General features: G+C 38.1%; 1 protein-coding gene across 1 annotated transcript in view; it reads left to right on the top strand.

The window, feature by feature from the left end:
• LOC143041772 (lysosome membrane protein 2-like) overlaps positions 1 to 17,665 on the top strand; it is a 172,881-nt gene that overhangs the window by 111,759 nt on the left and 43,457 nt on the right. The window contains exons 5-6 of the mRNA XM_076213821.1: positions 1,504 to 1,715; positions 13,834 to 14,000. Of these exons, the coding sequence (XP_076069936.1) occupies positions 1,504 to 1,715; positions 13,834 to 14,000 (379 nt within the window). The remainder of the gene's footprint in view (positions 1 to 1,503; positions 1,716 to 13,833; positions 14,001 to 17,665) is intronic.

Below are 17,665 nucleotides of genomic sequence, written 5' to 3'. Positions count from 1 at the left end.
ATTGTATTCCACCTATTGTTTCAATTTTTCTCAGTGGCTTTTTGTGTGGTACTTTGTCAAATACCTTTTGTAAATCTAAGAAGGCACAATCTGTCCATCCGTCCCTTGAATTATTTCTATTGGCTTCGAGTAAAAGCGTAAGTTTGTGGGACATCATCTTCCACGTCTAAATCCAAATTCCTTTGGATTTAGTATTTTGTTCTCCTCCAAGTGTTTAATTCATTTACTTTTGATAACTTTTTCACAAATTTTTCCTAATGTCTATAGTGGTTTGGATTTTTTTTTTTTTTTTGTCCCCTCCTTTGTATATTAGTAAAATATTTGCATTTTTCCAATCTTGTGGTACTTTTCTTTCTTTGAGTGAGAAATCAATTATCTTGTGTATTTTGTCCGTTAGTTCATCTATACATTCTTTCAATATCCAATTTGCAATTCCATCCGGCCCCTGTGACTTTCTGACATCAAGATTTTTGATTTGTTCCCTTTCTCTTTCTGTGTCACCCTTATTTCTTTCATTGCGGGGGGGGGATCTTTCTCTCTGTCCTTCCTCCCAATTTTGTAAGCTTTCAATTGTGAATACAGATCTAAAATGTGTGTGTGTATTTACCTAGTTGTACCTAGTTGTATTTTACGGGAAGGGGAGCTATGCTCGTGGTATACCGTCTTCATATCTCATTTTGTCTAAACTATTTTTAAATTCATGTATTGTTTTTGCACACACCACTTTCTCATCTAACTTGTTCCAACTGTCTATTAAAATTTGCATATTTGGGCGGGATACGAACTAGGTAATGCATTTATTGTTGTCCCAGGAATCTGAGTCCCTACCAACCGCACCACCGAGTCACGTGTGTGTGTGTGTGTGTGTGTGTGTGTGTGTGTGTGTGTGTGTGTGTGTGTGTGTGTGTGTGTGTGTGTGTGTGTGTGTGTGTGTGTGTGTGTGTGTGTGTGTGTGTGTGTGTGTGTTTGTGTGTGTGTGTGTGTGTGTGTGTGTGTGTGTGTGTGTGTGTGTGTGTGTGTGTGTGTGTGTGTGTTTGTGTGCGTGCTAGTTAAAAAATTCTTACTACAATAGGTCTCCAGACATGCATTCGAAGACTGGACGCAAGATTTCCTTTTCTCTTTCATCTTTCACTATTTTACCGTCACTCTTTTATTTATTTGTTTTTCTATACAATAGGTAGCTGCTCTCTTGCTACATTCTCACAACACAATAATAGTCCATATATCGGAGAAATCAATATAAGGGCCCAAAAACCATTGCAATTTATGGAGCAGCAGTTTTTGGGTAAAAGAAAATTAAGGCATGAACTGATTACCTGATCGGCTGCTTTGGATGAATAATTTTATCTTATGATTTGTTTTTATTCAGAATTATTTCTGATAGTATGTATATTCTTAGGTGTACTAGTTTTGCTAGATTATTTATTTGTCTTATATATGATTGGTTAAATTTGTACAGGTGACAATATAGAGATAGTCAAAATATACTTTCTATCTCCTCAGCGAAACAACAGCAACGATGGTGTATACAAAGTGTTCTCAGGGCAGTTAGGAATGGACAATTATCAAAATATTGTCGAGTGGCGGGGCATGAGCAAACTGGACTTTTGGAAAAATGAATATTGCAACTCAATCAACGGTACAGAGGGATCACAGTACCCTCCTGGCCTATCCAGAAGCAGAAATCTTAAAATCTACACATCGGAATTATGTCGGTAAGTCACTAGGTTATCACAATTTTTTATTGGTAATTAGCAGTTTATTCCAAGTGAATAAGAATGAGCATTCAAGATGTTTCCCCAAGTTCCCAGATGTGTACAAGTTTTACCCAAGTCATACGAGTCTAGATATTGGCCTTTTGGGCCGGAGTAAACAAATTCTCTACAAAAAAATACAATAGCAGAAATCACGACTGCTTTTAAAAATGAATGTGTATTTCCGCCTCAGAGAAAGCAAATAATATTCTAGGACTGGTTGCGCGATTTATTTCAAAAGTTCATTTGGAATATACTGTTTCCGTATGGTCACCGAATCTCTTTAAAGACATTTGCAGGTTCGAAAAAGTACAACAGCGAGCCACAAAACTAATTCCAAATATCAACAATAAATTATACGAAAATCGACTGAAATATATGAAACTATTTTCCTTAAAAAAACAAAAAAACAAAAACAAAAAAAAAAACGTAGACTCTAGGATGATTTAATACATGTCCTTAAGATTCTAAAATCTAAAGGGAATTGACATCAAAAGTGATGAAATTTTCACACTGTATGCGAATCAGACAAAAAATAATAATAGTTTCAAACTGTCAGGAAGTAGATTTAATCTGGGAGCGAGTAGAAACAACTTCCACAACCATGTACTAAATGAATGGAATAAAGTTCCTGCAGAGGCAGTACAATCTCGCACAGTTCGTAGTTTTAAGATTCATTTAGATAAACACCTAACCAATATGCTGTAATACCTGCCATTTATTTTATTTCATTTTATCTATTACTTTATCATTATTTATCTGTTTATTTTTATTATCTATTTATTTATCATACATTATAAATTATTATCATTTACCTGCTTGTTTATTATTTATCATTATCTATTTATTCTATTTGTTTATTCACTTATATATTTATATATATATATATATATATATATATATTATATATATATATATATATATACATTTACCACCTTTTTATTAATGGTGTTAGGGTAATAATTAATCAAATTTAATTTGTCTTTGGGAAGAAACTTGGTTGAAGGAAGGATTGATTCAGGAAAGGGAACGATTAAAGAGCTCTTGTCCAATGAAAAATTAGAGGAAGTGGGGGTGGTGTTGAAAAAATTGGATCTCGCTCGGCTGAGGGCTTTGACCAAGAACCAATCCGGGCAAGCTAAATTATTAAGTTGAGATCTTATGATGTTTAGTTCTCCTTCAAGAAACTGAGGGCTGCAAATTCTAAGAGCTCGAAGAAATAATCCTGAGGCGACGCTACTTTTTACTTTGTCTGGGTGACTGCTGAAAAAATGAACAAAACTTCCAGGATGGGTTTCTTTTCTATAGACGGTAAAAGCAAGCTTGTCTCCGTCACGAACAATGAGGACATCTAAAAAGGGTAGCTTACCTAGTTCTTCCCATTCAACTTTAAACTTAATGTTGGAGGCTAACGAATTTAAATTAGCAAAGAAGTTATCGAATGAACCCCAACTTTCATCCCAAAGAGTGAAAATGTCATCTACGTATCTAAACCAAACCATATCTACGGGTTTAATGGTAGGCAGAAGAACAGACTCAAAGTATTCCATGTACAGAGATTTGAACCCATGCTACAACCAAATTTTTGTCTAAAAAAAGAATTCTGAAATGAAAAAACATTTGAAGTGACACACAGGCGAATAAGCGCAATGATTTTTGTAACGGGGAGTGGGAATTTGTCCTGAAATGGTTGCAGCTTGGTTTTCAGGAAGGATAGAACATCATCAATACAGACATGTGTGAAAAGAGAAATTACATCCAGGCTAACACCATTTATTTATTTATTTATTTATTCGCATCCTATGTAATTATGGACCAAAAGGTCTCCTGTGGGCATGTGGTTCCTTTGTGTCGTTACGTGCGGCGAAGGTCGAGATGATGACGATTCGAACCCTGCTCGGGGCGAGTTGAACTAATGGCATGGTTCATTAAATTCTACGCTACAAAGTGAGGGGTACTGTCCTAGCCTCGCGATAGGGAGGAGTCTGTGACGTTAAATCAAGTCATCATCATCATGTATATATATATATATATATATATATATATATATATATATATATATATATATATATATATATATATATATATATATATATAAATATATATATATACACACACACACACACACACACACACACACACACACACACACACACACACACACACACAAACACACAAACACACACACACACACAAACACACACACACACACACACACACACACACACACACACACACACACACACACACACACACACACACACACACACACACACACACACACACACACTTTCGTCGGATCGTCGGATGGACGGCGAGAATTGGAGTTCCGAAGAAAAAGCGAAATCTACGTGGATCTCAACGTCAAGGAAGTACCTTATTGTATTTTTAGGGAAGGGGAAAGCTCGTGGTGTAGTGGGAAGGTGATAAAAAAGGAGAAGGGGAGGGATTACTGAGGGGAATGGAAAGAAATGGTGAAGGGGACGACTTGGTCCAGGGGGTCAGACGTCTTGTAAACAAGAGAAGGACCGAGGATGATGATTTTGGAGACGAAGGGACTAACAAAAATGTAAAGATTAGAAATATAGATAAGAGCAGCACAATGGAAGATAAAGATAATAATTTCCTGGGATTTAATTAGGGGGGGGGGATACCAACCTCCCCGATTAGCAAGACTAGAGGAAAAACTTGAAAAAATGACCGAACATTGGGAAAGTAGGTTCGGTAACATAGCAAAGATTGCCAAGAGAGTTGAAAAATTGAAAGAACTAGAGAAGGTGAACAAAAACTTAGAATTAGAAAGACAGTTAAAAGAAGTAAAAGAAGAGAATGAGGAATTAAAGAGGAATAATAACGACAATAAAGAGGCCATAGCAAAAGAAGCACAGGGTTGGAAAAAATCCAAGAAAATAGTAAAGTTGCATTTATTGACATAATAAAACAGCAAATGAAAGAACAAACTGACGACTCAGTTATTAAAGTGATGAGACAGAAGGAGAATATAATAAGAGACTTAGCAGATAAAAAGAAATGTATAATTCTATTAGGAATGGAAGAGAAATATAACCTAAATAAAACCACAAGAATCAATTAGGAAAAAGAAAAAGTAAGCAGTTTACTAGAATTAGTTCAGGAAGATGAACCTGAAATCATGAAACAAATTGAAGAGATGTATAGACTCGGAAAGTATAGTACAGATAAGACCACACCAATTAAGATTAAATTCAGGTCGCAAACGACGTCAGAGAATATCTTAACAAAAACAGGGAAACTAGCAGCAAATGAACAATATAAAAAGGTATGGATAAAAAGAGAAATGAATAAAGAGGAAAGAGAGGAGGAAAAAATGAAAAGACATGAAGCTAAGGAAAAAAACGAGAACAGAGTCAGAAAAAGAGAGATTCTATTGGAGAGTAGTGAATAAGAAAGTAAGGAAATACAATATACTAGAGAAAAACAAAAGGGAAAGGGGGAGAGAGTGAGAGGTGAAAGAAAATGTAAACTTTAAGGAAAACCATCTGTATGTATGGTAAACTTTAAAATGACACTATGATGTTCACATAATACTGATATTACTCTGCATCACTTTCTTATCCTCAAATTATCAGTATCTGAGATATGACCGCCAGAAAAGTTATAAAAATGTTTTCCATGCTTTCACATTAGGTGGATTATATGAATATGACGAGTTATTAGATGGGATGACATGTCAATTTATGTTGATCAGGTAGATGAGGAAGATATCATACTGTTGATACACACCAACTAGCTGAATAGAAACCCAGTAGTAATAATACATAAAAGCATCATATGTTTTTTATTATATTACATTTTGGATTTCCGTGGGTTTCCATGTCTCCTCAATTGTGGATTCTATATATAGACCTTTATCTCCACCAAGCTCAGTTATGTTTTAACCGGATTCTTTAGTCTGTTTATTTGCAGTTGAATGAAAATTTCAGGAAATGTTACTAAGAAATAGTTACTTTCAAAATGACGGCTGCATACATATCCAGATGACCGAGTATTGTGTGTGCCACATAAATCAATCCATTTCTTTCTAAGTTCTTTATCTTTGGGTAGTGAAAAGAAATGTATATTTTTATCACCTTTCAGTCTAACGGCATTGCATTTCTGCACTATACAAACTGTTGGCATTTTTATATGTTATTTGTCTGCCTTAGCTACCCCTTTAATCAGAAAATGGAGCTTCGCTCCTCACACTGGTGTGTGAGTGACTGACAGCTCTCGACCCGCGGAACCCTGGTCTCGATATTTCCGTTGACGTCATCATCTACCTGCGCAGTGGAGAGGTTTTCTGGCTCTCCCCCCCCCCCGCTAACTTACCATATAGTATTCGTTTTACCTTGCTGTACATGATGTCCAATGCACTGTTGGCCCTAACTGATCACAATCAGTTAGTGTCAAATGGTTCAGCAGTGGTGTAACAACACTGTTGTGTTACTGTTTCCGTAAATGCTATACAAAATTAGGTATTTTTATTTTGTTCAGCCCCCCCCCCCAAGTCATAAATTCTGGTTACGAGTGTATCTTCTGGTTGAGGGGTATCACCGAATTAGAATACCGAAGTCCTTTTGAGTCTCTGTTAGCCAAACGGGATACAGATGGAAGAGCGACTAGTTCGTGGCACTCTCTCTGTGAGACTGATGGTACTACCACCGGTCTCGGGCGTCCTAGGCCAAAACTGCTGATCTTGCATTATTCACATAGTTGCCAGAGTATTAATGATATTACATTTGTACACTTAACATCATTATCCAAACCACAACTATAAATTACATTTTGTTAATAAAAAGTGTATGGTTGTGTCTGCTGTTGAACCATGCCTCTAAGTGTTTCATAATAGAAAGTATAGTGTATATGTGAGTGGTTGGTGATATTAGGCATCTGCCTTTATCATGTGTCCATCATGAGCTCATTGCATGATAGGAGGGTTTTTCTCGTGCCTGAACATATGAAACCGATGCGTGAGTGTTGCCTTATATGGTTACACGGGCCTGCACGAGTTGAAGTCTGAATATGACAATTGTAAGTCAAGGATACAGATTAAGTTGGAACTGTACATGAATTTGAGGCTAGGTATGATAGAAAATTAGAGAACAGGGGGTGGAACCCAATGAGCGTTGCTATTCTCCTGTATATTACAATTAGATCAATGCAATTTGGTAAACACACACACACGAACACACACACACACACACACACACACACACACACACACACACACACACACACACACACACACACACACACACACACAGAGAGAGAGAGAGAGAGAGAGAGAGAGAGAGAGAGAGAGAGAGAGAGAGAGAGAGAGAGATAGAGAGAGAGAGAGAGAGAGAGAGAGAGAGAGAGAGAGAGAGAGAGAGAGAGAGAGAAGGGTAAATGTGGTGCAAATTCACAATGGTGTAAATAATGAGACACCACCAAATTATAGGACGGTATCAGTTTCAGATCTGGAAGGTCGTGTGTATCGAACCTTTTAAACTTTTACTTAGAGCGATTAATGCGCTCCAAAAGAAAGAGGGGTGAGTGGACTGTGTGTACCTCGACCTAGAGAAAATATTTGATAAAGTACCTGACAGACGACTTATGTAGAAATTGGAGCACGTTGGAAAACTGAGAGGCAAACTAATACAACGAAAGAAATATATATATATTTTTTTGGAGGAAAGAGGCATGAGGACGGTATTAAAGGATAAGATGGTAAGATGAAGAGTAGTAATGAGCAGGGTTCTATAAGGTTCAGTGCTTGTACCAATAATGTTTCTTGTCTATGTCAATGACATGATGAAATGAACAACAAGCTATGCCAAAATGTTTGCAGATGATGCAAAAATTATGAGAAAAGTGAAAAACGTGGAGGTTGGTAGACTATTGGAAAAAATCTAGACACTATTTTTGCATGGCGCCAAGAATAAGAAATAAAGTTCAACCCCAAAAAAAAAAAAAAAAAAAAAAAAAAACGCAATGTTTTCGAAATGGGAAATATTAACCAAAGACCATCCTTAAACTATTCCTTGGGGAGCAAATCTATTACAAAAGCAAATGAGGGGAAAGATTTGGGAGTGTTGATAAAAGACAACCTGTCCGGATTATGGGAGAGATATACGGACTACTACGGAAGATCAAAAAGGCGTTTCACTACATGGATGAAAAGATGTTAAAAGAAAAAAAACAAAACAAAAAAAAACTCATCGAAACCTTGATCCTTCCAAGGCTAGAACATCCGTCAGTAGTATGGTTCCCACACAGAGTGAAGGATATAAGTAAGATCGAGATACCACAAAGAGCAGCAACCAAACTTGCCCTCAGCCTGGCAGATAAACCATATGAGGAAAGACTAGTGATACTGGGTCTGCCAATTTTGAAAGATCGAAGAGAAAAGGGTGATATAATTACAACATTCAAATTCATTAACGTGGAATAACTTAGAAATATAGCCCAATCTCAAACAATATATGATTTCAAATTAACAAAAGAGATCTCCTGATTAAAGATGGGAGCGCTTTCAGAGGTCATGGAAGCAAATTAAGAAAGACCACATGTCTAAAAGATATGAAGAGATACATACATACATACGTACACCAAAGGCTTTTTCCCCCTTACACGGGGGGGTGGGGTAGCCAAAAAGAAAAAGGCATAGAAATCACTCCTACCCATTTCATTTCCCATATATTCCACTCCCCTCCACCCTCCTCCCTCCCTCCTATCTTGGCACCTCCTGGATGACAGGTCATCCCTGCATCCTGTCCATTGCCCTGGGTCAGAAGCAGTGTTGCAAGACACAGCACATCCACAGCAAGGCTGCTTCATGAACTCGGCGAACCCCTCTCCGTCCCCTCATGCAGGAAAGGAGAAGAGGGTAGAAATACCTTCGGGCTGCGTCAATTTTTTTCTCATACATACTTCCTCACCCCCCATCCCCCACCCACTCCACCTCATGCATCACAGCCTCATCTATACACAACTCTTCTCCATTCACCCCTATCTTCTGTCCTCTCCCGTCCTTCCTCAACAGACATTCCTCTCTTTTGTAAAGACCCTTTCACCACATCCATCCATCTCATCCTAGGACGCCCCCTCATATTCACTCCTTCCACCTCCGCCTTCCACACTTCTTTTACTAATCTTTCTTCACTCATTCTTTCCATGTGTCCAAACCATCCCAATACTCTTTCATCAACCCTATCTCCCAGCTCCCTTTCCACCCCTGTTCTCCTCCTCACCTCCTCATTTCTCACTCTATCTAGCCTAGTAACCCCTATCATACTTCTCAGACATTTCATCTCAAACACATTCAAACTCCTTCTCTCTTCCTCTCTCATGTTCCATGTTTCTGCCCCGTACAATGCTGTTGGCACAATTACTCCTTCATATAACCTCCTCTTAGCATCCATTCCCAAATGTCTATTTCTCATTACACTTTTTAATCCACCAAGGCATTTACTCGCTTCTCTCAGTCTACATTCTACCTCCACCCCCACTCCTCCCTTTCCTGTCACATTCGCACCCAAGTATCTAAAACTATCCACTTCCTCCAGTTTCTCATCCTTAATGCTCACTTCCAGCCTACTGTCACTCTCTCCCCTTGTACATCTCATCACCTTACTTTTGCCCACATTTATCTTCAGCTTCCTTCTCAAACTCTGTCACCAACTTCCTCAATCCCTCCTCTGATCCTGCTACAAGCGCAGTGTTGTCCGCAAGCAACAGCTGGCTCACCTCCCACTTTTCTCCATTTCTTTAATCATCTCCAACCCCTGACCCACTACCCTTGCATTCACCTCTCGCACCACCCCATCCATGTAAAGATTGAACAGCCAGGGCGACATAACACATCCCTGACGAAGTCCCACCTTTACCTCAAACCATTCACTCTCTCCATTTATTATCCCAACGCAAGCTCTAATACTCTCATAAAAACTTTTGACTGCTCTTAACAGCTTTCCTCCTATCCCATATATCTGCAGTACCTCCCACAGTGCCTTCCTGTCTACCCTGTCATAATCCTCTTCCAGATCCATAAAAGCCTAAAAACATCCTTACCTTTTCCTATAGCTTTCTCACATATCTGATCTACACATCCCCTACCTGTCCTAAAACCACACTGTTCCTCACCAATTATTCCCTCTGTTCCTCTCCTAATCCTCTCAATCAAGACCCTCCCATAAGCCTTCCCAACTACACTCATTAAGCTGATCCCTCTGTATCTATTACACTCACACTTGTCCCCCTTTCCCTTGTAAAGCGGAACTATACAGGCACTCCTCCAGTCCTCCGGCACTCTACCCTCTCTTAAACAAACATTAAATAACCTCACCAGCCAGTCCACCATAACTGTACCTCCTTTCTTCAGACATTCTGCATGGCATCCATCCAACCCAGGTGCCTTACCTACTCTCATCAACTTAACAGCTGCTTTCACTTCATCCTTCCTTATTTCTCCTCCATTTTCCTCACTCATCACTGTCATTTTCTTAGCACTTCCCACTGCAACTACCTTTCCCTCCCTATCCTCCTTCACATTTAGCAAATCCCTAAAATACTCTGCCCACCTTCCATTATCATCTCTCCATCTGCACCTTTTACCTTTTCTTCTCTACTTGATTCGCCTCCTCTTCCTCTCTTTAATTTCCTTCCAAAACATCTTTTTATTACTTTCAAATTTTTCTGTCATACTCTTACCCCATTTCACATCTGCTCTCCTCTTTGCTTCCTTTATCTTATGCTTAACTTCCTTTCTCTTTACTTTGTGCCTCTCATGCGATTCCCTCGTCCTAATTTGTAGCCACTCTATGAATGTCTGCTTCTTCTCTTCTACAACCTTCTTTGCTTCCTCATCTGACCACTCACTACCCTTCCTTCTATTTCCTCCCGCCCTCCTTGTTCCACACACCATCTTTGCACACTTTGCGACTCCCTCCTTGAACCATCACCATTCCTCCTCCAGTCCTAGTTCTACTCTATCCTTTACTCTCTCCCACTCCTCTCTCAACTTCTTATACTCATTCTCCTTTTTCCTCATTAAGCAGTTCACTTTAAGTACCTCCCTACCTTCTGCCCTTTTCCTCTTTCTCCACCTATTCTCCACTCTCAATTTACCTTCCACCAGGAAATGATCTGATATTCCCCCACTCTCTCCCCTTAGAACATGTACATCCTTAACTCTTCCTACCATACTCCTGGTCACCACTACATAGTCCATTAACGCTCTATCTGCCACCCTGCCACCCTTCCATCCACCACCCTCTCCCATGTGTACTCTTTCAAGACACATCTCCACCATCAATTCTCCACTACGATTTTTACCTGGAACTCCATACTTCCCAATCACTCCGTCTATTGGTTCATTTCCTACCCAGCATTTAGGTCTCCCAATACAACTACATTGACATTTCTCCCTAATCCCTCTATGCACTCATTTATATCTACCCAAAAAGCCTCCCTTTCCTCTACGCTCTTCTCACTACCAGGCCGATACGCACTTATAAAAACCCACATCTCCTTTTCCAGTTTCACCTTCATCCACATCAACCTTGATGACACCTCCTTCCACTCCACTACCTGCTTACTTATCTCTTCACTCATTAGTAATGCCACCCCTTCTCTCCCTCGTCCCCTCTTCACTCCTGAGTACCTCCCAGCTACACTCCCAAACTCACAGTTGCCCTTTCCTTTCATTTTAGTTTCACCCAAAGCCAGTACATCCATATTTCTTGCCACAAACATACTCTTCCCTTTTACTCTCATTTGTACCACATCCACGCACATTAAAAGATCCAAACCTTAGGGTACTGGTTGGAAAGCTCCCAGACCCTCTTATGCCTTTACTTTCTTTTTTTAGGAATGTCCCCTTTTGGGGCTTCAGGTAGTAGGACTCCTAATCCCACCCCCCGTCCCTTTTTTGTCGCCTTTTACGACTCAAGTGGAAATACTTGGTGGCAGTATTCTTTTGCCCCCACCACAGGGTAGGTAGGCGAAAAAAGGAAATGGATATTCAGAGCAATGGTACAGGACAGTAACAAGGGGTTGGGGGACAGCATAACGGAGGGACAGTCGTTGTATAAAAGTGTCATCATTTCTCTATGTACAGAGTTTTCCTCTATCACAGACAAATTGATGCGTTGCTCTGGTCTGTAGAGGCGCCTCATATAGACCCTAAAGTATCAACTGCATGCTACTTTGCCACAATAACATGCAGCCAATACCCCAGACGGGCGTGAAGAGATACAGTGCATAAATACTAAATATTATCATTGGAAATCAGGGATTTAGATTAAATTGGAACTGGGACCCAAATACACACACGCCTTAAGTATATGAAGAAATACAAATTTCCCTATAGATGCATAAATACGTGGAATTGTACATGAATTTGAGGCTAATTGTGATAAGAAATCAGAGAATAGGAGACGGGACCCAATGAGCGTTACTTCTCTCCTATATACTACAATTAGGTAAATACACACATGTCTAAAGGATATGAAGAAATACAGTTTCCCTTATAGATGCATAAATACGTGAAATAGCTTAGAAATATAGCCCAGTCTCAAACAATACACAAGTTCAAATCTAAATATGATAATTGGAAATCAAAGATGTACATTAAGTTTGAACTGTACCTGAATTTGAGGCTAGGTATGATAAAAATTAGAGAATAGGAGACGACTCAGCGAGTGTTCCTCCTTTCCTGTAGTAAATACAACTAGGTTACTACATTCATTTTATGAGACGGGTTTAAAAGCCGACCAAACATGCTGGTGACTCTGTGTGTTTGTGTCTACAACCAAACACAGCTCAGTGTATGGCAGCATAGCAGCCCTTCTGTTTGAGGAGTGCAACACAGCCAAAAATATTTTCATTTGATGTACCTTGTTGTTTATATTACGTTAATTAAGTAGTATGCTACTAAAGATGTACCGTAAAAAAAAAAAAAAAAAAAAAAAAAAAACGAGCGTAAAAAAATGAAAAACCAAACACTTCGCCATATTCAACTGACCCTCAGTCGGTTTATAAGGTGCTATTCCGACCATCTTATAAACCAAAATTTCTGATAAACCGTCAAGTTAGTTGGTTTATTGAGAGTTTACTGTAGGTAAGTACACACACACAAATTAAAGTTATAGTACTCGTATAGCATAAATCTATCTTGATTAAAATGAGAGGGTTTTTCTTTTTCAGCAACATAGTTGCTGTACGGTTGTAAGATGAATGCAATTAGTGTAATGCTGTGCACTATTACATAATCATGCCTTATAACCTTTAGACTTAGAACACATTACAAAGGAAGAGGACAAAGTAAAAGTCCCAGTTACTGTCTGAAAAATTCAGTATTGCAGTTAGTAGGTAGTTTATACAAAACACCTCATACTTTGTAGTTTTTGAGACTTCTTTTGAGATGTAAACCGTAAAAATATGAATAAATGTATATATTTGGAAGTGCAGGTTTTAGTATTCACAATGCCTGACGAGTTGACTAAAGAACACTATCTCATATGTTGTACATACCCACCCCCCCAAAAAAAAAAAAAAACAGTGCATTGAGGGCAATTCACTGATGATAAAAGTAAAATTATTTTCAGTTTCAAAGGCATCAAATGTTGTCACTGTGTTCTATCTGAAATTACAGAGAGTAATTGAGGTGGCTGCGGCAAAATTTATTCCAGCAACTAAATTACCAGGATAAAAATTCCTGCGACCATTTTTTTTTTTAATTGAACAAAAGATTCAGTCTTATCATACATTCTAGTTGATATTACAGCTCAGATAAAATCTTTAGCACTATTTTGTAATATATTTGTAGACCTTATATGTAAATTTGACAATACCTTATCTGTAAACCGTTATCTATATAAAGAAATCAAGAAGTGATTACAAAGGATTACATCATCCCACGCAGCTTTATTCTTTTCGCATGTCTTTTTTTGCTTTTCTTTCTAGAATATTTTTAGGAAAAATTATATTTTCCAAACATATTTATTCTTAAGCATATGTGCCTACAATAAAGAAAACATGGCTTAATATACTAAGGCCATTATTATATACTTCTCCTTAGGACAATTGTAGCAGAATATGAGAAAGATGTACATCACGGAGATATTACTCTATACCGCTACGTTCTGCCAGACTGGCTGCTGGCTGACACAGAAGAAAACAAGTGCTACTGCCATGATGATTTCACCTGCAGAGCGTCCATGATCAACATTTCCCCTTGTAAGAAAGGTAAGATGTCGTGTCAAAATTAGAGGATTAACTAAAGTAAAACGTTTATACAGGCTTTTATAGTACATTTTAGCTTGGTAAGATCAAGAATTAAAATCTTGCCCAGTTTACACGTTCTTACATTCTTACTTTCTAAATAACAACAGGACAGGGAAGTGCATTTTTTAAATCATCATATTGACGTTTCATTAACATTTACCTTGAATGTGTGCTGATTACTGCAATTATAATTATAATTTCTTCCTGACTAGAAAGGAATGTGTGGCGGGAGGCATATTGTTTCGACGAGCTCATAGAAACTTGGATGCAGGGTCTTGCACCAAGTCGCCAGGTTCTTAACACGCTAAACACATATGAAAGGATGTCTTCAATACATGACGTACTGGAGGAATGATTAACATATGCCATATGCAAGGATACGATCGATTTGATCACCAGTGAAGGGCTTGTAGTTGAAGAGAGCAGACTTGAAGATCTCTTCTGTGATAGAGTCTATGCACTTTGCCACTGCAACGCAACGGGCGTCCCATACATACGAGGTTTGGGGAAATACGAAAACCAACCGGAAAAACTCCAAGACCTCTGTAATACAAAGTGTGAAGGCAGCGGAGTTCCCTTCTGTCGAGGTAGAAAACAAAGATCAGAGTTTGAAACTAAAAGGATTTGAGGACAGAACCTAACACACTGGTACGAGTTCCCATAAAACAAGTTGCCATTCATTTAAAAAAAAAAAAAAAAAAAAAAAAAAAAAAAAAAAAAAAAAAAAAAAAAAAAAAAAAAAAAAAAAAAAAAAAAAAAAAAAAAAAAAAAAAAAAAAAGGAAAATGTAGGAGGGTTGGACTCATGGATGTCAGCTTGTAATCTCAGAAAAAAATAACCATGACTCTGGGAAAAATTCAGGAGGTAAATAGGGATGATGCCACTTTGGAGAGATACCCACGAATCGAGATATCGTGATATGAAGAGCTGTAACTACAGGTGAATGAGTGCAAATTCCAAAATGAACACCAATCAGGACGAATAGTGAACTTGAAATGATCGAGGAACTTCACATTTGCCTGACGAGACGAGTTTATTACAAAAGAAAACAAAACAGATGAATGAGTATTAAAAGATATTATCACACGGAATATCACATGCACCATAACCTAAGATTAACCTATCATCATTACAAAAAACCCGAAGTCTCTCACCTATCAATGAAAAATAATTTCCCCAGCGACCGCAGCCTCCTGAAACAGACTAATGTGATAAATACACCCGCCCAGAAGAAGGTTGTAAATTTCTAAAAATAAGACCTACATTGGAGTCACCATAACATCTGTCAGCAGGAATTTGACTGTCCATGCTCGTGAAGGCAGCAGCAGCATGCAGTTGAGCAGTAGATGTCACTCAGGTCAGGTCAACTGGGGTAGCTGAATTTCTCTTTGTCTGATTCTGTTTTCTCGTGTTTTTGTTTTTTTTCTTAGCTTCTACTCTTTTTGTTCTCTCATCCTCTCTTTGCTCTATATTAATTTCCCTTTTTATCAATACCTGTTTATAATGATCACTTTTTGCTAGTTTCCCTGTTTTTGCTAAGATATTCTCTGCTGTCTTTTGTGACCTGAATTTAACCTTAATTGGTCTGGTCTTCTCTGTATTGTATTTCTATATACTATATATTTCTTCAATTTCTTTCCCTGTTTCTTATTCATCCTCTTGAACTATTTCTAATATCTTGTTTACCTTTTCCTTCTCCTCATTTACTCTTGTAGTCCTCTTTGGATTATGCTTCTCTTCCATCCCTAATATAATTATACATTTCTTTTTGTCCGCTAAGCCTCTTACTATAGTCTCCTTCTCTCTCATCACTTTAATAACTGTGTCCTTAGTTTGTTCTTTCATCTATTGTGTCACTATATCTCTAAATACAATTTTATTGTTCTCTTGGACTTGTACTTGGACTTGTACTTCTTTTGTTATGGACTCTTTATTCTATTTATTATTATTATTCAATTCCTCATTCTCATCTTTTACTTCTTTTAACTGTCTTTTTTTTTTATTCTTCTATTTCTTTAGTTAGGTTTTGGTTCTCCATCTTTAGTTCTTCCAGTTTATAAACTCTTTGCGTAATCCCTGTAAGTTAGCTGAACCTAACCTCCCAGTGTTCGATCATTTTCTCTAGTTTTTCTTCTAGACTTGCTAATCGGGGGTTGGCATTCCCTTCCTCATTAAATCACTGGAAATTATTATCTCCACTTTCTATTGTGTTTTTCTTATCTATATTTCTAATTTTAGCGCCTTTACTGATATTTTCGACTTCATCTGCGTCGTCTGCAGCCCTCCTGTTGACATTTCTTGCGTGTGTGTGTGTGTGTGTGTGTGTGTGTGTGTGTGTGTATTTACCTAGTTGTATTTTGCAGGAAGAAGAGCTATGCTCGTGGTGTCCCGCCTTTGTATCTCGCAGTGTCTAGTTTGCTTTTAAATCCATGAATTGTTTTTCACATACTATTTCATTATCCAGTTTGTTCCAAGTGTCCACTACTCTATGTGGAAAACTGTTTTTCTTCAGTTCTCTTCTTTAGCTATGTTTCTTTATTTTCTTTCCATGCCCTCTCGTGCTTCTCTTGTCCCAGTTTAGTAAGTCCTCTCTATCGTGTATCTCTGTGCCTTTCATGATTCTGTAAATGGTCAGTAGGTCACCTCTCTCTCTTCTTTGCTCCAGCGTTGGTAACTCCAGTTTAGCCAATCTCTCCTCATAAGGTAGGTTTGCAAGTGCAGGTGCCATTTTTGTTGCTGCTCTCTGGATTCTTTCTATTTTCTTTATATTCTTTTTGGTACTGGGTGACCACAATGTCGCCGCATATTCTAGTCTAGGCCTTACCAATGTAACCAATATATATATATTTTTTATCATGTCCTCGTCCAAGTATGCAAATGCCACTTTTATTGATCTTAGTAAGTTGTAAGCCTCCCGGACAATTTTGTTAATCTGTTTATCATAGGACATGTCGTTTGTGATAATTACCCCCAAATCTTTTTCGGATCCTTCCTTTTTTACCTCCTTGGTTTTTGCTTTTTCCAAACTCCATTATGCTACACTTCTTAGTATTAAAGTCCACTTCCCATTTCTGACTCCAGTTCCATACCTTATTCAGGCCTTCCTGCAGTGCTTCACAGTCCTTATCAGTTTCAACTTTCCTTAAACAGTTTGGCGTCGTCTGCAAAGAAGCTCATGTAACATTTCACATCCTCATCCATGTTATTCACATGAATAGCAAACATTATTGTTGCCAATACAGATCCTTGCGGTACTCCACTAATCACCTCTTTCCAATCTTAATATTTTTCTCTGAGCACTACTCTCATCTTTCTACCAGTCAGGAAGTCCTCCATCCACTTTAGTAGGTTCCCTTGTATTCCTTCTATTTGTTCCAGTTTTTTTTAGTAATTTTCTGTGTGGTACTTTGTCAAAAGCTTTTTGCAAGTCCAGGAAGGCACAGTCAGCCCATCCATTTCTTTCTTGCACTATGTCTATTAGTCTTAAGTAGAAGCATATCAAGTTTGTGGTGCATGATCTTCCTTGTCTGAACCCAAATTGTCCTGGGTTTATTATGTTGTTGTCTTCCAGATGTTTTACCCATCTATTCTTGATGATTTTCTCACAAATTTTGGCTATAGTGCTTG

This window comes from Oratosquilla oratoria, chromosome 32 (assembly GCF_046742065.1).
Source record: "Oratosquilla oratoria isolate Oo_2021 chromosome 32, ASM4674206v1, whole genome shotgun sequence".
NCBI lineage: Eukaryota > Metazoa > Arthropoda > Malacostraca > Stomatopoda > Squillidae > Oratosquilla > Oratosquilla oratoria.
This window is presented reverse-complemented; position numbering and strand designations above follow the sequence as displayed.